Consider the following 19,561-nt stretch of genomic DNA (forward strand, 5'->3'; position numbering starts at 1 on the left):
TGGACATAGAATGGTCTTGTAGTTACCAAGGGGGAGGGGGTTGGGGGAGGGACAATATGGGAGGTTGAGGTTAGCAGATGTAAGCTATTAAATGTAAGATGGATAAACAACAAGGTCCTACTATATAGCACAGAGAACTACATTCAATATCCTATGATAAATCATAATGGAAAAGAATTTTTGAAAAGAATGTATATAAATGTATAACTGAATCACTTTGCTGTACAGCAGAAACTAACACAACATTGTAAATCAGCTATATTTCAATGAAAAAAAAAAACCCCTCCTCACCTCTCCCCCTCTCCCATGATACTCAGTGGAAAAAGCTCCATCCTGACTTAAACCAGTTACCGCCCCCTCCACCCGCCCTGACCAGCTGCTCGTTCCTGGAGGAGGAACACCCCACCTACGGACTGATCTCACTTGAAACGCTCGGCAAAGAATCTCGAGAGACCTCACGGCCTCTGACTCTGCTCCTCTCGCTTTCGGGAGGGCCCCTTCAGAGCAGCTCTCCCACCCCCTCTCCTCTCCACCTCCCACACCCTGGCCCACTTTCTCTCACCTCTTTGAGAAAATAGAAACTCATTGGGCAGGAAGGCCCTTTCCAGCATCAAATCTAACAAACGACCCCATCTGGACTCTGTCCTTCCTCCTCTTCCCACTGAGCCCAGCTCACCCCCCTTACCCCCAGTCCTCCTGGGAGTCCACTCCCCCATCCCAACGCCTTTATCTCCTGTACCATCTGTTTCTAGAAATGTACTCTGCTCCTTCCCATGGAGAACCAACTCTCCGCCCTACATTCCCTGCAGCTGCCCTATCTCCTCCTTCCTAGCCAAAGTTCTCGGTTTCCATTCCTTCAGTTCGGTCCAGTTCAGTCACTCAGTCGTGTCTGACTCTTTGCGACCCCATGAACCGCAGCATACCAGGCTTCCCTGTCCCTCACCAACTCCCAGAGTCCACCCAAACCCATGTCTATTGAGTCGATGATGCCATCCAGCCATCTCATCCTCTGTCATCCCCTTCTCCTCCTGCCCTCAATCCTTCCCAGCATCAGGGTCTTTTTCAATGAGTCAGCTCCTCACATCAGGTGGCCAAAGTATTGGAGTTTCAGCTTTAACATCAGTCCTTCCAATGAACACCCAGGACTGCTCTCCTTTAGGATGGACTGGTTGGATCTCCTTGCAGTCCAAGGGACTCTCAAGAGTCTTCTCCAACACCACAGTTCAAAAGCATCAATTCTTCAAGCGCTCAGCTTTCCTTATAGTCCAACTCTCACATCCATACATGACCACTGGAAAAACCATAGCCTTGACTAGACGGACCTTTGTTGACAAAGTAATGTCTCTGCTTTTTAATATGCCATCTAGGTTGGTCATAATTTTCCTTCCAAGGAGTAAGCATCTTTTAATTTCATGGCTGCAATCACCATCTGCAGTGATTTTGGAACCCAAAAATATAAAGTCAGCCATTGTTTCCACTGTTTTCCCATCTATTTGCCATAAAGTGATGGGACCGGATGCCATGATTCCATTCCTTACCTCTCTTCAAACCACACCAATTAACTTCTGTCTCCACCCCTTGCTTAATGGAGACAGCTCTGTTCGACATCACACAACCGTTGCTAAACCCAGAAGTTAGGTCCTCTCCTTCAGCCCCTCCCATCATTCAGCACAGCAGCTGCCCGCCTCCTACCACAGGCTCCCATCGGCTAGCCTGCTCCACTTTTCCTTCCACCTCTGTGGCTCTGCCTCAGTTTCCTTGGCCAACCCCACTTTCTCTGCTCAGCTGCTAAGTCATGAGTCACCCTGAGCCTTGCTCTCTCTCTCTTTTTTTTCGGCCACTCGGTGTGGTTTACTGGATCTTAGTTCCCTGGCCAGCACCCTCTGCAGCAAAAGCTTGGATTCCTAACCACCAGACTACCAGGGAATTCCCAGAACCTTGTTCCTTTACAAGGCTACATTCTTGGCCAGTCTCCTGGCTTTAGATTCAAAATTTCTCCATCACTGACCTCACCCCTGAGCTCTAAGCTCTTTTCCAGTTGATGTCTTGATGCCTCCACATAGATTTCCAATGGCCACTGGGCTCGGCGTGTGACTTCTTCTGGCCAATGAAATGCAAGAGGGAATGATATTACCACACTTTTTCCTTTTCCGTGTTAACCAGCAATATTCAAATATTGACCTGGGTCCCAGAGAAAAATGGTGTGAAACAGAGCCACACCCAACCCACAGTAGACATTCAATAGAAGTGAGAAACATTTCCTATGTGAACTAACTGTGGTTTGTGGGGGAGATTTTTACCACAGCATAATCTAGCCTGTCCTGACTACATATACCTCATAAGGCTGTGAAATCCAATAAGCTAATAGAAGTTGCTCTTTAAACTGTACGCATGAAGATGGGTTTTCACCATCTCCCCAGCACTGATTATATAGTGGGAAGACAAGACATATGTCTATGATAGGAAAGCATGCCTTGTTGGAAATATAGTGGAGTTCCAGGTCACGCTGGAGCCAAATTCTCAGTCCCTTGGTACTAAATTTACCCTTGAAGGTCCCTTAAATTGCCTGTTAAATACAGAATGGTGTGATCTCAGGCATAGATCAACACAGCCTGTTTTCCTATAGCTCTGGAGCAAATAGCTTTTCTTTGGTCAAATACCAAATAAATTGACTCACATATCCCTTGTAGAAGAAAAAATGGTCTTTAAACAGCAAAAGACTTTGTCTACCAAATCTATTTTCTCTTCCTCCTAGGCCCACAACTAATCTCTTTCCTAACCTCCTCTGCATGTAGAAGTGGCCACATGACTGACTGGCAGCCAATCTATGGGAGTGGATGTAGCTGGTGCCAGTTCCCTGCCATCCTATAAGCCATCCTCGGGCAATCCTCCCACTGCACCTCTGCCCACGTGAGATGCAAGCAAGCAAGGTGCACTTGGAAGACGTGCGTTGAAAATCAGGAGGCACCTGAGTCTCCAGAATTAGGATTTAACCTGGTAGTTCAGTGTTAAAGAATCCACCTGCCAGGGCAGGAGACACGGGTTCGATCCCTGGGTTGGGAAGATCCCCTGGAGAAGGGAATGGCTACCCACTCCAATATTCTTGCCTGGAAAATCCCACGGGCAGAGGAGACTTGTGGGCTCTAGTCCATGGGGTCGCAAAGAGTTGGACATGACTTAGTGACTAAACAATGACAACAAAAATAACCTGCCTTGTTTGAGCCACTGTACATCTTGAGGTTTTTCACAGCAGTTAGGGTCACCTTTAATCACAGTATTAGGGGTGGGAGAAGTCTCAGGACCACCTGAGGGAACTGTGTTTGTTGTGCCCATCTCTGCAGAGTACATGGCATATCTTACATGGTGATTATTCATTTAATCTGAGAACACAGAGTTGAATTCCAGAAAATTACTACTGCACTTATTTCTTAGCCCCTTCGTACTGCTATAACAAAATATCACAGACATGGTGGCTTAGAAACAACAGAAATTTCTTTCTCAGAGTTCCAGAGGTTGGAAGTCCAAGATCAAGTCAGGAGCACTGATCTGATAAAAACAAAAACAAAAAAAAACCTCTTCTTGATTCAGAGCCAGCATGTGAGGGCTCATAACCTTATCTCTTCCTGAAGGCCCCACCTTCAAATGCCATCACATCAGTCATTAGGTCTCAGCATATGAATTCTTCAGACACACAGACATTGACCATAACAACATATGATGTGACTCCGCTGGTCAAATTCAGCCTTGACGTTCCCTACCCTCATCCTCCAGGACACAGAACCATCCTGAAGGTTCCTCCTGGGCCCTGTCCAGTCACTGGATATGGGACCAAAGGCAGCAGGCTACCCCCCTCCCAACCTGCTCCCAGCCCCAACAGGGGAAGGGATTCAGAGTCTCCTGTGCTGGCTCCTCATGGACACATTCTACTTGAGAGAAATATACCCACACTCTCCTGCCCACCTTTCTTTCTTAGATTCCACTTTGTTGAATTTCCTAGTGGCTCAGATGGTAAAGAATCTGCCTGAAATGCAAGAGACCTGGGTTTGATCCCCAGGTTGGGAAGATCCCCTGGAGGAGGAAATGGCAACCCACTCCAGTATTCTTGCCTGGAGAAGTCCATGGACAGAGGAGCCTGGTGGACTACAGTCCATGGGGTGGCAAAGAGTCAGACACGACTGAGCGACTAACACCATAGTACACTTGCTGAGTTTACACAAATAGAGACATCTGATGTCTGTATAAATGGTTAGGGCCAAAGAGCCAAGGAACCAATCAGGGCTGTGGGGCTGGAGTGAACAATTGGAGGACTTACTTGGTAGAATAGGAGATCTTAATACCATGCAGGGCTCTGTGGGGCTCCTGGACACAAAGCCTTTTCATATCTCCCATTTTTTTGACTACAGGAAGCAGTCTCCATAACCTTCCCTGAGTTCCAATGGGCAGGTTCAAGAGAGGATGTGAGACCAGGAAGAAAGAATCAAGAGAAGACTTGGGGAACTTCCCTGGTGGCTCAGTGGTAAACGATCTGCCTGCCAATGCGGGAGACACAGGTTTGATCCCTGATCCGGGAGGATCCCACATGCCTCGGATGCCACGACTGTGAAGCCTGTGTGCCACAACTACTGAGCCTGTGCTCTAGAGCCCATGGCCCATAAGAGGAGTCACTGCAATGAGAAGCCCACGCACGTGGCTAGAGAGTAGCCCCTGCTCACTGCAACTAGAGAAATGCCTGTGCAGCAGGAAGACCCAGCACAGCCAAAAATAGATAAATAAAATTACATAAAAAAAGAAAGAGCAGCCTTGGGGTAGGCTCCTGTTTCCCCATCAACAGATACACACAACAATATCTTTAAGCTATTTTGCAGATACTGAAACCCCCTCCAGGAGGGAGAAGTAAACAGAAATTAGCAATGGTATGCGGCCCACAAGTATGTAGCCCCCAGGCCAGTTGGACCTGAAGGGGGATGATGCTGACTCCTACTAACCTCACCACCAACTCATCCCACGAATGTCCATGAGCTGATCACGCCCCTTTGAACAATTACTGTAACACTTCTTTCTTCCCCGAGGGGAGACACACGGTTTTGAGGGCATCAGCCTGCTCTGGCCCCCTGAGGGCATCAGCCTGCTCTGGTCCCCTTTGCCTGGCAAAGCAATAACGCTCTCCTTTTCTACCTCACCCCAAACTCTGTCTCTGAGATTAGATTCCAGACAGGTGTACAGAGAAGCTGAGCTTTCGGCATCAAGCTGACTCATGAAGGATGAAGCATGAAGGACCACTGCTCAGCCTCCCACCTGCCTGGGAGCAGGCTGACAGGGGAACGCCTGCAGTTGGAGGGGCTGCTCAGCTGGTGAACCACTCTCTTCCTCAAGTACAAATCGGTCCCTGTCATCACCCTGCTTAAAGCCCTTCAATGTTCATCCTACAAGTGCCCCCAATTAGAGGGCTCAGGTGAGTCAAACACTGTTTGAGGTGGCAGGACCTGCTTAAACAAATAAACCATGGAATTCCATGCCACCGTTGAGAAGACTGCTGAAAAAAAAAAAAGATTGCTGACGTGGACTGCAGTGTGGTAAAGATTAAGGGTGCCAGCTCTGGAGCCAAGCCAACCAGGATGGACTCCTCTCGGGACCTAGATTTCCTCTCTGGAAAATGGGCTTATTGTATTGTTTAGTACACAGGAGAGCACAGATATGAGGTGAAAGAGTAATGCACACAAAAAGCTCATGGAACAGCTTGTGTTAGTGTTACAGAACACAAGTGTGTGTACCCGATGCATAGTGAGGTCAAATAAACTGAAACATTGTAGTTTGGAGCACGGAAAGGTGTATTGCAGGGCCGTGGGAGGAGAATGGTTGGTGGCTCCGGCTCAAAACTCCCCAACGGTTTGAGGGGAGGTTTTAAAAGGCAGAATGTGGGGTGAGGGCTCCAAGGTGTGTGACTTCCTTCTGATTGGTTGGTAGTGAGGTAACAGGGCTGTGCTCCAGCCGGAAGTCACCATCCTCCACCTGAGTGGGGGCCTTGGTTCTGCAGAAGACCTCAAAGATATTGTTATGTATATTCCTTGAGGAGGAACCAGGACCCAGCCCCAAAGCTGTACTTGTTGTTCAGTTGCTTAGTCATGACCGACTCTGCAACCCCATGGACTGCAGCACACCAGGCTTCCCTTTCCTTCACTACCTCCTGGAGTTTTCTCAAATGCATGTCCATTGAGTCAATGATGCCATCCAACCATCTCATCCTCTGTCACTCCCTTTTCCTCCTGCCCTCAATCTTTCCCAGCTTCAGGATCTTTTCCAATAAATTCTTCCAGTGAATATTCAGGGTTGATTCCCTTTAGGATTGACTGGTTGGATCTCCTTGCTGTCCAAGCAACTCTTAAGAGTCTTCTCCAGTACCAAAGATGAAAAGTATGAATTCTTTGGTGCTCAGCCTTCTTTACGGTCCAACTCTAACATCTGTATATGACTACTGGAAAAACCATAGCTTTGACTATATGGACATTTGTCAGCTAAGTGATGTCTCTGCTTTTTAATACTCTGTCTAGATTTGTCATAGTTTTTCTTCCAAGGAGCAAGCGTCTTTTAGTTTTGTGGCTGTAGTCACCAACTGCAGTGATTTTTGGAGCCCAAGAAAATGAAATCTGTCACTGTTTCCACTTTTTCCCAATCTATTTGCCATGAAGTGATGGGACCGGATGCCATGATCTTAATTTTTTGAATGTTGAGTTTCAAGCCAGCTTTTTCATTCTCTTCTTTCACCCTCAAAAGGCTCTTTAGGTCCTCTTTGCTTTCTACCATTAGAGTGGTATCATCTGCATATCTGAGGTTGCTGATATTTCTCCCGGCAATTGTGATTCCCTCTTGATTCATCCAGCCCGGCATTTCACATGATGTACTCTGTATATAAATTAAGTAAGTAGGGGGAAAATATACAGCATTAACGTAATCCTTTCTCACTTTAGAACAAGTCCGTTGTCCCATGTCTGGTTCTAACTGTTGCTTCTTCTCCAGCATATAGGTGTCTCAGGAGGCAGGTAAGGTTATCTGGTATTCCCATCTCTTTAAGAATTTTCCACAGTTCGTTGTGATCCACACAGTCAAAGACTTTAGCGTAGTCAATGAACCAGATGTTTTTCTGGAATTCCCTTGCTTTTTCTATGATCCAGTGGATGTTGGTAATTTGATCTCTGGTTCCTCTGCCTTTTCTAAATCCAGCTTGTACATCTGGAAGTTCTCAGTTCATGTACTGTTGAAGCCTAGTTTGGAGAATTTTGGGCATTACTTTGCTAGAGTGTGAGATGAGTGCAATTGTGCCACAGTTTGAACATTTTTTGGCATTGCCCTTCTTTGGGATTGATATGAAAACTGAAATTTTCTAGTCCAGTGGCCACTGCTTATTTTTCCAAATTTGCTGGCATATTGAGGGCAGCACTTTAACAGAATCATCTTTTAAGATTTGAAATAGCTCGGCTGCAATTTCATCACCTCCACTAGCTTTGTTCATAGTAATGCTTCCTAACGCCCACTTGACTTCACACTCCAGAATGTCTGGCTCTAGATGAGTGATCACACCATTGTGATTATCCGGGTCATTAAGACCTTTCTTGTATAGTTCTTTTGTGTATTCTTGACACCTCTTCTTAATCTCTTCTGCTTCTGTTAGGTCCTTGCCTTTTCTGTCCTTTATTGTGCCCATCTTTGCATGAAATGTTCTCTTGGTACCTCTAATTTTCTTTTTTTTTTTTTTTTCTAATTTTCTTGAAGAGATCTCTAGTCTTTCCCATTCTATTGTTTTCCTCTGTTTCTTTGCATTGTTCACTTAAGAAGGCTTTCTCATTTCTCCTTGCTATTCTCTGGAACTCTGCCTTCGGTTAGGTATATCTTTCCCTTTCTCCTTTGCCTTTACCTTCCCTTCTTTTCTCAGCTATTTGTAAGGCCTCCTCAGACAACCATTTTGCCTTCTTACATTTCTTTTTCTTGGGGATGGTTTTGATCACCACTTCCTGTTCAGTGTTATGAACCCCCGTCCATAGTTCTTCAGGTACTCTTGTCTACCAGATCTAATCCCTTGAATCTGTCACTCCCACTGTATCATCATAAGAGATTTGATTTAGGTCATACCTGAATGGCCTAGTGGTTTTCTGTATCTTCTTCAATTTAAGCCTGAAGTTTGCAGTAAGGAGCTCATGATCTGAGTCACAGGCAGTTCCAGGTCTTGTTTTTCTGACTGTATAGAGGCTGCCCTATTTAACTGCTGCTCCCTTGTTTCTGCAACCCTTCCTTTTCTCTGATTAGCAACTGTTTGAACCTGCCCTTTGGAATTCAGGGAAGGTCAAGGAGGCCGAAGGAAGCCTATCTCCTACAAACAAGAAATGGGGCACACAGAAAGGATTTTTACCCAGGAGCCCCACAATGTCCCGCTGGGTTTCATTAGCAGACCAGCAAATATACAAAATGAATTTTAAAATACAGAATACGAGTACATGTGAAGAATTCATTTAGATACATAAGCAATGAGTACCAGTGGTTGCCTCTGGGGAGAATTGGGAGCTTCAAGTGGCAGGAAGACTTCGTCATCCTTTGGTCATGTGTGCAACTTACTATTTTTGCCAATGAATAATGTACCTATTATTTTGAAAGATTCCTACAGCACCTCCACGTGGCCTTCAGGGTGAAGTCCAAAAGCTCTCTTGGGTTCCTCAGGCTGTTGCTGGCTTCTGCCCTACCTTTCATCAGCTCTCCAGCCCCCAGCCCCCAGCGTTCAATGTTCCAACCACATCGACCTGCTTCCATTTCCCTTTGGCAACTGCCCAGGGTGCTCTCAGGCCGCCTCCCCAGTTGAGAATCAAGCCACCTCTGCATTAACCCTTTCCTCCCCAATTACTACTACCAGCTTTCTTCTTAAGACACCCAAAGCGCTACAGCACATTCAACCCCCACTCTTCAACAAGCACCCTCCTAACGGCATCATCTCTTCCCTGGCTAGCCAGTGGCCTCCTTCTCACTGAATCCCCTGGGCCTAGAGCAGCAGTTGAGGCTCTGATAAATGTCAGCCCTCAGACACGAGGGCCTCTTTGCTGACAAAGGTCCATATAGTCAAAGCTATCGTTTTTCCATTAGTCACATATGGATGTGAGTGTTGGACCACAAAGAAGGCTGAGTGCCAGAGAATGGATGCTTTCAAACTGTGGTGCTGGAGACTTTTGAGAATCCGTTGAAGAGCAAGGAGATCCAACCAGTCGATCCTAAAGGAAACCAACCCTGAATATTCACTGGAAGGATGGATGCTGAAGCTCCAATCCTTTGGCCATCTGATGTGAAGAGCTGATTCACTGGAAAAGACCCTGATGCTGGGAAAGATTGAAGGCAGGAGGAGAAGAGGGCAACAGAGGATGAGAATGGTTGGATGGCATCAGCAACTCAATGGACATGAGTTTGAGCAATCTCCAGGAGTTACTGATGGACAGGGAAGCCTGGAGCGCTGCAGTCCATTGGGTCAGAGTCGGACACAACTGAGCAACAATGACAGACATGAGCGCCTCTTGGTTAAGCTATTATATAGGTAAAATAAGTTACATCTGCAAAGAATCCCCACTACAGGATCTGGCATATGGTATCTGGCTCAATATAGTCTTTCTTTTCAAAGCTGATGCCAGGCAGCTTTCTGTTCAGATGACAGGGGTAAGCTGTTAGGGACAGATGCCCAGAACAGTATCTCCTATTGGGAGGTACCCACAAAATGTTTAAGAGGGGTCAGTGACTTTCAACGTAATTGGGAAAAAGAATCAATCAGCTGGGGTTTATTACAATCCCAGACTTCTGGGCCTATTCCTTAATTCCCAACCCTGGAGGTCTGGCGCAGGGTCCAAGAAGCTGAATTTTCCAGAAATACTTCATAAGTGGTCAAAGAACCACACTCTCAGAAACCAACCCATCTATTCATGAGTCTTTACTAAGCGGCTATGATATGCCAGGTCAAGGTTAATCTTCTTTGTAGGGATAGAGAAAGAATAAGAAAAGTCTGTGCCCTTGCAGAGTTTACTTTTTAGTGAGTGTAGAAAATATCAGGTACACAACTGTACACAGCCAGTGACAGGTGTTGTAAAGAAAATAAAGCAAGTAGGCAGAGGACACGGAATGAGCTTGGGTGGCAGGGAGGGGCTCTGAGGTCACTGAGGAGTGACAGGAAGGAGCCAGCCAGTAAACTAGTATCCAGATGTATCATCATTTTTCCCCCAACCGCTCCCCTCAACCCAGGCCCTGCTCCAAGCAAACCAAGTCCAGAACAGTGACATCCCCTCCTTTATTATCAAGGCCTTCAGAGCCAGGACAGAGGAGATTGCAGTGAGGATCTTGACGGCCTCTTCTCTCCCAGCCATGGTACCCACAGGCTTCCTCCAGCCAGGGAGGAGGTCTGAACCCTGCCTCTTGGGAACCCTGGCCCCTACCCCACCTCCCTTACTCAAATCCCTAAGATCTCAGGCCAAGCCAGATCCCAGGGCTGAGCCAGCAAGTGTGACAATGCCCAGTCCTCAGCCAGCTCTCTTGGGGTCCCCGAAGCACTGCCTGTGCGGGTGGGGCCTCCTGAGCATCCTTCCTGATTTGAAGTCCAGGTCCTTGGCGATTATGGGGTGGGAGGACTGGTCCCCAGGATTACGGAGAACATCATATCAGCAAAGAGGATGCCCACCGCCCCCCTTCCCAGCAGTTTGGATGACACAATTGGAAAGATGTGAGCCTGGGCCCTCCTCCTAGGAAGAGACTGGGGACACAGTGAGACTCCCAGGGTAGGTGGGCAGCCAGGGGCTGGAAGTTCCAGGGTCACTTCCTCTTGGCCCGATCTGCCGCGTCCAGGGCAGCCATGTTGCGTGCAGCTGTGATCAGGTGGATGATGCTGATGAGAGACTTGAGCAGGGCGATAGGGGCGGTGATCCAGAGGCCCATTCGGAAAAGACCCACCGAGCCAACTGTGGGAAGGGATCAAGGGAGATCCAGAGAAAACAGGATGCAGGTGAGGCAGGGGTCTCGTCTCCCCAGGCAGGCCAGACCCCCTCCCGTCCTCCTGCCCAGTCCCTCATCTCCTACCTAAAGGTCCCTCGGAGAAATTAAACAGGTAGAGAAGGCAATAGAAGAGCTCGTTTCCAGCACACAGGGTGAACAGAGCAGGCTAGACAAACGGCAAAGAGGCTGCTTGAGCAAGAGGGCAGGGCAGTGGCTCCCATCCTCCAACTAAGGGCCAGGGGACCAGGAACTGGGAAAGAGGGGTGCAGGGTGGTGTGGGGAAGATGTGGGGGACAGGGCAGATCAGTCTGCCCAAGGCTTCTCACCCTCTCCTTCAGCCTGGAGCCATGGGCAGCACTCACCATAAGGATACACAAACAGGAAGATATTCTTACCTGGCAATGCTGCAATTCTCACCCTCCTTACCCTACCTGGAGGTACTAACACTGTCCAGCCCACCTAGGAGGAAGACTACATTCCTTATTATAGCCTAAGGCCTTTAGAGAGCTGGTTCTGCAGACCTCTCTGGCTTCTTCCTCCTTCCCTCACCCCTCAAGTAACTCAATTCCTCCCTCCAGTGCACACCTGCTGCCTGAGCAATTCACACACACCCTTCCCATCAATCCTGCCCTGGGCCCAGGGCTGGGGCCAGGACTTGCCCTAAGCAAATAGGGAGGGGCGGCAAAGGCTCACTCTGGAGGTGTAGTAGATGCGAAGCACAGGGTTTCCAGACAGGTCGATCATCTTGTGACTTTCACTGCCTCGGACCACAGAACTTAAGGAGAAAATAGAGGGGGAGTCCATGAGTGTTTACCACCAGGAATGCCCACCAAATCCTCAATGCAACTCCCACAACATAAGTACTGGGATTGACTCTGCTGAACAGAGTGGGGACTGGGACACAGCTGAGGACCACTGGGCCAGAAGTCACAGTCTAGCTGGGTAGCTGGAGGAAGCAAAATCAGGATTCAAAAGCCCCATGCCCCTTCTGAAGGGATGTTATCTCTTTGGAATCCTCAGAAGAGTTTTAGAGATTACTAAGCCAACTGTAAAACAGGATGCTGAGTCAGAGCCCAGCATCCCAGACACCAGAGCCCAGAGCCCAGACTCCCTTAACAAAGCACAGCTAAAAAGGAGACCTCCCCAGAAGCCTGAAGATACCCCCTGATAAGGTCTCATCCCTCCCCATGTAGCGTCTTCTTCAACTGGTCCATATCCCCAGAATTGCAGACCTGTGGAGGTGCAGCCAGTGGCTGGACACATCCAAGCTCATGTTGAGCTGGAAGAGAAGGGTGGCGCGAGGGTACAGCAGGGCCAGGTTGACCAGCAGACACATCGTGGAGCACCGGTCTGTCAGCATGTCCAGCATGGCCCCAAACCGGGTCCCTGAGAAAAATGGTGGAAAGGGGCTGTCAGGGGACAGTGGAGCTGTAACAGGGGCCATATTTGGTGTATCACTCTGATGCAGAGTCTAAGAGTGAAAATGTCCACCATCCACTGAGGGGAGAGGAAAGCAGACTGCTCTGGCTGGAGTGTAAAGGTCAAAGGGCAAGGGTCACCATACCATAAAAGGGGGAAGCCTGGTAGTGTGGAGACAACATTGTAGAAGGGTGTGAGAAAGTTAGCTAGCTAGCTCTACAACTCATCAATCCAGAACCAAGGGTCCAGGTCTCAAGACAAGACTTGAAGTCTTAGGAAGTCTTAGAGGTGGGTCTGAAGAACAGATGATAAAAAATGAGGTCAACCCTCCAGAAACCATCTCCATTCCTTCTCCATTCTCCCTCTAAACATGCCTTCTGGAATGCTGATCGCTTGTGTCTGGCACACAGCAGATGCCCAATAACCTGCTGAATGCCTTTTTATTCAGGAAAGCCTCTAGCACTGCCACTGCCATCCCCAGTCGCGCTCGTGCTCAGCAGGGAGCTTCAATCCCTTCTGCTCCGAAACCAGGTCATTCTAGACTGCCTTCTACAGAGATAGGAATGACAGAGCCCTCGTATTCCCGAGTACCCGCCCACCCCGAGGTTCTGAGGAAGCAGGAAAAAAGGGGCAGAGGGTGGTGGGGCCTCAAGGCTGGCTGGAAGAGATGTCTGTCACCTTGATTAAGGACTCGAGCAGCGTGTCCATCGAAAGCGTCCAGAAGTCCGCTGAGCAGGTAAAAGGAGGAGGCCGTGAGGGGGCAGCAGGGCATGAAGTAGAAAGAAATGATGGCGAAGACGATCCGAGCATAACCTTGGAATTGAGACAGGGTGAGACAGGGCAGATTCGGGAGCCTGCCCAAGGCCCCTGGCCCTCCCGTTCCGCCCAGAGCCGCGGGTAGCACTCACCGATGAGGTTAGGCACAAATAGGAAGATATTTTCGCTTGCCATCGCGGAGGTCCCCTGGCCGCTCTGGGCCTTAACTGGAGGTGCCAACTCTGTCCCAGCCCGAGTGCAGATTCACTCTCCGGCCCGGGGCATCAGCCACGCCCACTGAGCGCAGGTCCCTGCCGGGTCCCAGATGTTTAAGCTTGCTGCCGGCCGGAGCATGGGCCGACCCAGCTGTACGCCGGGCGCAGGGGGCGCGCACACCCCGCCCTTCCCATGGGCAGAGAGCCTCCGCCTGCCTCTCGGGAGCTCCCGCCTACAGCTGCGGCCCCTGCTACTCCAGCTGCGCTCGGCTTCCGGAACCTACTTTTCTGCGTTTGTCCTTGCAAAATTAGAGAAAGGAACAAGAGACTTAAGAAATGGCTGCGTCCCCTTTAAGATCTGCCCGCTTCCTTTTCCTTTTCTTCCTTCCGCCCCTTTCCATCGGTCCGTACCAAAGTACACAGGGAGGAGAGGGGGCAAAGAATCATCGACGCTGAGCAAAGGAAGGAACTTAAAAGGAGAGATCAAAAGAGAACGAGGCCTAGGTAAATGTCTCTACTTTCTTTTCTGCGGAGGATATTACTCATAATGGCAAAAAGATCCCACCATCCAGAGTCTTTGCACCCCCAAGAGGCAAAGTTATTTGCTACAGCCCACATTTTCCCTTCCCCGCCCCCTCTCTAGTCCCTCATTTGCTGTCGCAGGCTCCAGGCAAAAAGATGACGGCCAGAGAGGCTGGAAGGCGGCCTGGGGCGGGGTTGTTTCTCGCCTGCCCCTAGTGGTGGGAGGATTAGGTGCCAAAGTCCACCGTACGTGATCTTCCCAAGTTTCTCAAGCCACTGGCGCTGGGGTCAGTGCCCGCAAGGAGGGACCTAGAGAGGGTGGAAAAGCCGGGGAAGCGCATGCGACCAGCTGGGAAAATGCCCTCCCCCATTTGGTTCTAGAATCCTTAATTTCCTGGCAACGGGGCTGCGGAACGTCCTCAGACGCCGAGGCTTTTATAGCAACGGCGCCTCCCCGGGTTCCTCTCTTTCCAGCCTTCCTCCCCAACTCCCAAAACCCCAGTCCCCACGGCCCGTAAAAGGGCTCCTTAGACCTCTCCGTCTCCCCTCCTGCCGAGTAGCCCAAGATTTCGACACATCTGCCAGGTCGGGGGCGGCAAGTGGGCTGCCATGTCTTGGGAAGAGCCTTGGGTGGGAAGAAGGAAGGAGAGGGTCCCTGCTGGGCGAAGTAAGGGGTAGGGGAGGTGGGTGTTGTGGGCGTCCCACCTCCTCCCTCCCCTAGGAAGATTTAAAGCAACTATTTCTTCTTTTTTTTTTTTTCCCCTGAGAGGGAACTGACACAGTTCTCCAAGGCCCCGGGGAATGGTGATGGGTTGGGGTTAGGAGAAGTGAGCTGGTTTTGCAGCCTAATTCCTGCTCCCACTGTCCCCAGGGGAATGTCATCCTCTCTTGCCAGGAATGAGGAGAAAAAGGGCAGCCGGCCATCCCAACCCGCAACCCCTGCAACCTCACTGGGCTGCGGTCTGGTGAGCACTGGAGAGGGATTCTTGGGGTGGGGGTGAAGTGAGGTGGAGCGTGCTTAGGCTGAGGATACTGAGATTGCCGGCCTTCGGACTCTGGCCTCAACCCTGAGCCCAGAGCCCCCAGCCTGGAAGCCTCCAGACCCTGCATGTCCATGTGGGAACTCTGAGGCTGAACCCCCCAGCTTTCCCTTTTCCAGAAGGTTTCTCACTCTGAGGAATTCCTGACATGGATCAGCGCAGAACTCACTGATGAGGCCTTGTTTGTTGCTGCCTACCACATGAATCCTGCGCCCATCAAGGAAAAACAGACACAAGACCAAGGGACTCAGATATCCAAACATGGTGACTCCCCACCTGAGGACCCCTGTGTCCAGAGACCCCCAGTTCCAGTCCCTGAGCCCCCCAACCCACCCGCAGCTGACCTCTCCAGGAGTCTGTCCCTGGCTCCCCCATCTCACAGCAGCCCTGGGACCACTAACCCAGTGGTCCTCGCCACCCACTAACCCAGTCCCCATCCCTTACCCTGGCCAGGAATCTCCTTAGCCCCTTCCTCGCTAGCCACATCTCTTTCTGGCTATGGGGATAGTACTTTCTCTGACTGGGGCCTCTACTTCCAGTGTTCTTCACCAAGACCCGAGGCACTGATACCCGGTGAGTGAGGCTTCACAGGAGATGCCCTTTGTCCTGGGAGAAAGACGAGGATCCTGTAAGGGAGCCAGGGTTTGACAACGGCCCAGCAGGGTAGGGGGATTTTACACCACATAGTCCTGTTCTGTTCTGCTCCGATCCTTGACTTGAGTTCTCACCTCTCTCCTTTCTCTTCCGCCATCTTTAGCTCTGACAGAAACCGTACCCACACGAAGGCACATCTCCTGCTGTCCTCTCATGAGAAAGTATGCGCTGGGTCCAGGGATGACAAGGCCATTCAGAATAACCACGCGGTTAGAGTTCACATGATATACCAGTCCCTGTTTTAGGAACCTGGGGCACAAATGAATGACACAGGCTCTGCCCTCTGCCTTAGTGTGGGGCCAGTTAAGTAAATGGCCAGTTACAACAAATATAGTTAAGTGCCCATGACAGAAATGGAAACAGCGAGAAGAGCACTTACTCGCAGCCTCAGCTGGGACAGGAAGGAAAGGAATCATGGAGCTTCCTGGAGGAGGTGGCACTGAAAGAAAGAAATTTCTAGGGAAAAATGAGGTGGTCGGGGTATTCCAAGTGGTAGGACTTGTATGAACAAAGGCACAGAGGTGAGTCTCAGGAGGATGACCATGGGTATAAGTGTGTATTCTTTTTTGTTGAAATTAATTTATTTTTTTGGCTGCACCAGGTCTTAGTTGCAGCATGTGAGATCTAGTTTGCTGACCGGGTGTTGAACCTGGTCAGGGCCCCCTGAATTGGGAGCACAGAGTCTTAGCCACTGGACCACCAAGGAAGTCCCTCTCTGTGTACCCTTTAGGGCAGGGGATACAGTAGGACCAGAAGCAGTTTTACTGCTAGACTGTGCAGGCATGGTAGCCAGGGACTAATCAAGGAACCTTATGTGTGTTTTATTAAGATCCAGAGATGTTTTCCTACAGGTGAGGAGTCACCGAAGAGTTTTGAGCAGGGGAAGTTGGAATTTTAGATCCATCATACTGGTGGTCAATGGGGAGAGTGAACTGGAAAGGGAGAGATGAGAGATTGGCTGGAAGGCCAATTAGGAATTGGAGGTCAAACTAGAGATGAGATGAGTAGGTCCTGAATATTCACAGTAAAAATAGAGATGAGAGAAAGGGTAGATATGAGTAATAAAGACCAGGAAGAATGAGTTTGGTAATTGATTAGAAATGGTAGGGGAAAAAAGAAGGGATCAGAGGGCTCCCAGTTTTCTGACTTGGGAAACCTAGGTCTGATGATGCCATGCTTCTGCCCAGAACTCTACAGTAGGTCTCCATTTCAGAGTCAAAGCCAAAATCCTTCAGTGGCTTACAAAGTCCTACATGATCTCTCTCCTCCCCAACCCTGTTGTCTCTCTGACCTCATTGCCCATGACTGCTCCCCTTTTCCCAGTCTCACCAGTCTTCTCATTCTTCCTGGGGCATGGCAGGCATAATGCCACCTTTGGACAGATTGTGTTTGAGGGGCCTCTGGGATCTCCAGGTGGAAATACCCTGTAGACAGTTGGAAATACAGCTTCAAAGCTCACTGGCGAGGTCTGGGCTGGTGCTAGAGATCCAATGTAGGAGAGGGTTGGCAGTTAAAGAGTGTGCAGTTACCCTGGCAGTGGGGGTGGGAGGGTTTGTGCAGAGTGAGAAAGACAAGGGCACTGAGAATGGAGCCCTGGAGAACCTCTCCAAGAGGTTGGCAGAGAAGAGAGGGGTTCATGAAGAAGGCAGAGAAGGAACTAAGAGCAAATGTTTATTGAGTGTCTATTATGAATGGGGAATGATGGATAGATTTGTGGGTGGATAGATGGATGGATGGGTGGATGGATGGATGGATAGATGGATGGAAAGAGAATGGTGGGTGGATGATAAATGGGTAGGTGGGAAATGGTGGGTGGATAAATGATTGAGGGTAGGGATTGGATGGATAGGTGAAGGATGGAAGGATAAAAAGACATGAGCCTTGGATCTAAAATCAAGACTCTTATTCTTTTCTAGGGAGCTCTGCCTAGCAACTTGACATCTGGAGGATGATCCCAACTTTGGTGCTGCTCTTGGCCTCTCATGCCCTCCCCCACGCTGTCTCTCTGCAACATGTCAAAGCTCCTCTTTCACTGCTCATTCAACAGTTCGGTTCTGGGGGCGTTCCTGGTCATGAGCGACATCACCCCTGAAGTCTCCAAAGTGTTCCGGAACCATCACGCACCTTGCCACCCTCAACTGGCAAGGACACCAGCAGCAATGAAAAGCTTTAATAAAGAGACAGAGATCCTTCCCTCCTCTCAACCTGGGCAGTGCTCTTGTGTGACTTCTCTGGGGTGATGTGAAAGGAGCACCCCTGCCCGCTTTGGGCAGATGTGTGGGCATATTATTGGAATGGCATATTCCATATTATGGGAATGGCTTTAATTCAGGCAGTTATCAACCTATTATCCATCAGCCTGTTGGCAGAGATGAGTTCACAGGTTCAGATCCATCCTCCCAGCCAGACTCCAGCATCTTAAGGTCTAGGCCTGTGACATCTGAGAGACTCCACCGCTGCCACCAGTGTCAGTGTTGAGGTCTCTCCTCTGTGCTTTGGAGCCACCTGGCTTTGGAACACATCATGATGGAAGGCTGTGCTGGAGGCTTTGTGAAATTTGCATTTAAATCTCAGTCTGGCCACTTTTTGGAGCCTCCTGAGGAATTTCCTGTCAGTTCACATCTCCAAGCCCCTGTTTCCTTATCTGAAAATGGAAATAATTGTCCCTGCCTCACAAGGAGCTTGTGAGAGTTAAAAACATAATTGTATACATAGTGCTCATCACAATGCCTGGCCCAGAATAAATGCCCCAAAACTTAAGCATTTATCAAGGTCAGTTTGCTTCGTGTTCTCCTAAAATTCAGTCCTCTTTTGAGTGTTCCAGAAATGTTTCATTATATTTAGGTATAAAATTTTAATTAAGGAAAATTCAGTTGATTTGGAGAAAGACTTTAAGACAAACTGGTTATAAATTCCCTATAATGCTCAAGAGTAAAGAAAAGGACACCCATAGGATACAAAACAAGCTCATTGTTTAGGAAAGGCAGCAAATCTAATACTTGGTATACATGTTAATAGCAGATATGCCTAAAATGCCAAGAAGATTAGGGGAAAAAGAATGGTACACTTGGGTTTATTACAAGAATTTTCAAGAAGGGGCTGACTTTTAGGTCAACTGGCCGTGAAACAAATTAAGCGCTGTTTCCCACCTGTTAGACAGTGAGAGGTGGGCTTCCCAGGTGGCGCCAGTGGTAAAGAACCCGCCTGCCAATGCAGGAGACAAGGGACACAGGTTCGATCCCTGGGTAGGGAAGATCCTCTGGAGAAGGGCATGGCAACCCACTCCAATATTCTTACCTGGAGAATCCCATGGACAGAGGAGCCTGGCAGACTACCGTCCATAGGGTCTCAAAGAATCGGGCACAACTGAAACAACTTAGCAAGCGGGCATGCAAACAGTGAAAGATGAGAGGCACCTATTGCCAGCTATGGCCCAGCCTGAAGAGCCTGGAAATGCCAAGCCCAGTAGAGAGATAGCTGAGGCCAGGAGGGGACCGAGCTGGTCCTCCAGAGGCTGAGCCTAAAGTCAGGCTTTTTGATCCCAGGCCAGCCTCTTCAACACTGCGCTGTTTGCAAACTTAAACTTCCATCTTTTCCCCAAATTGTTCCTCTCTCTCCAGCCCTCGAGACCACTATCACCGTCTCCAGAGCTCTGTGACCCCCCCTTCCCACACCGCACCGGCCCAGTTACAAATGGTGATTTTCTGTTTATTGCTCAAAAAGAAAAATCCAGAAGCAAATGTGGGGAAACTACGGGGAGGGAGCATGGCAGGAAAGGGGTAGGGGTCTTGTCCCAGCTCTCCATTTCATCCCTCTTCTTCTGACCCTCCAAGGGTTAGAGGTTAGGCCGGGGCCAGGGCAAGTGGGAAGGACAGAGCCTTCCTGGCCAAGGGAACAGCAGAGCTCTTGGGTATAGTCCCTGTGGGGTGCCCTGGGCTGGAGGCGCCCCAG

The 19,561-nt window shown here is 49.4% G+C and overlaps 2 protein-coding genes across 4 annotated transcripts; one reads left to right on the forward strand and one right to left on the reverse strand.

Moving 5' to 3' along the window:
- Positions 1 to 10,288: 10,288 nt before the first annotated feature.
- On the reverse strand, positions 10,289 to 13,754 carry CDIPT (CDP-diacylglycerol--inositol 3-phosphatidyltransferase). 3 transcript variants are annotated; one of them, XR_014072292.1, is made up of 6 exons: positions 13,332 to 13,754; positions 13,102 to 13,236; positions 12,237 to 12,390; positions 11,698 to 11,779; positions 11,089 to 11,463; positions 10,289 to 10,970 (listed from the first exon to the last, which is right to left on the reverse strand). XR_014072292.1 is itself a non-coding variant. In XM_081553113.1 (6 exons), the coding sequence occupies exons 1-6, from the start codon at positions 13,372 to 13,374 to the stop codon at positions 10,825 to 10,827; spliced, it is 642 nt and encodes a 213-aa protein (XP_081409239.1). In that variant the 5' UTR covers positions 13,375 to 13,754; the 3' UTR covers positions 10,289 to 10,824. The 3 variants fall into 3 exon arrangements, 2 of the variants coding, with proteins under 2 accessions (XP_081409239.1, XP_081409240.1); XM_081553113.1 differs by having other exon boundaries at positions 11,089 to 11,170; XM_081553114.1 differs by lacking the exon at positions 13,102 to 13,236 and having other exon boundaries at positions 11,089 to 11,170.
- LOC145532350 (uncharacterized) lies at positions 13,532 to 17,814 on the forward strand. The gene is made up of 7 exons (XM_081557145.1): positions 13,532 to 13,686; positions 14,298 to 14,501; positions 14,812 to 14,881; positions 15,076 to 15,220; positions 15,496 to 15,529; positions 15,714 to 15,819; positions 17,527 to 17,814. Exons 1-7 carry the CDS (start codon positions 13,532 to 13,534, stop codon positions 17,560 to 17,562), a joined length of 750 nt encoding a protein of 249 aa, XP_081413271.1. The 3' UTR covers positions 17,563 to 17,814.
- Positions 17,815 to 19,561: the final 1,747 nt, after the last annotated feature.

This window comes from Giraffa tippelskirchi, chromosome 13 (genome assembly GCF_054371585.1).
Source record: "Giraffa tippelskirchi isolate mGirTip1 chromosome 13, T2T-mGirTip1v1.2.pri, whole genome shotgun sequence".
NCBI classification, from domain to species: Eukaryota; Metazoa; Chordata; class Mammalia; order Artiodactyla; family Giraffidae; genus Giraffa; species Giraffa tippelskirchi.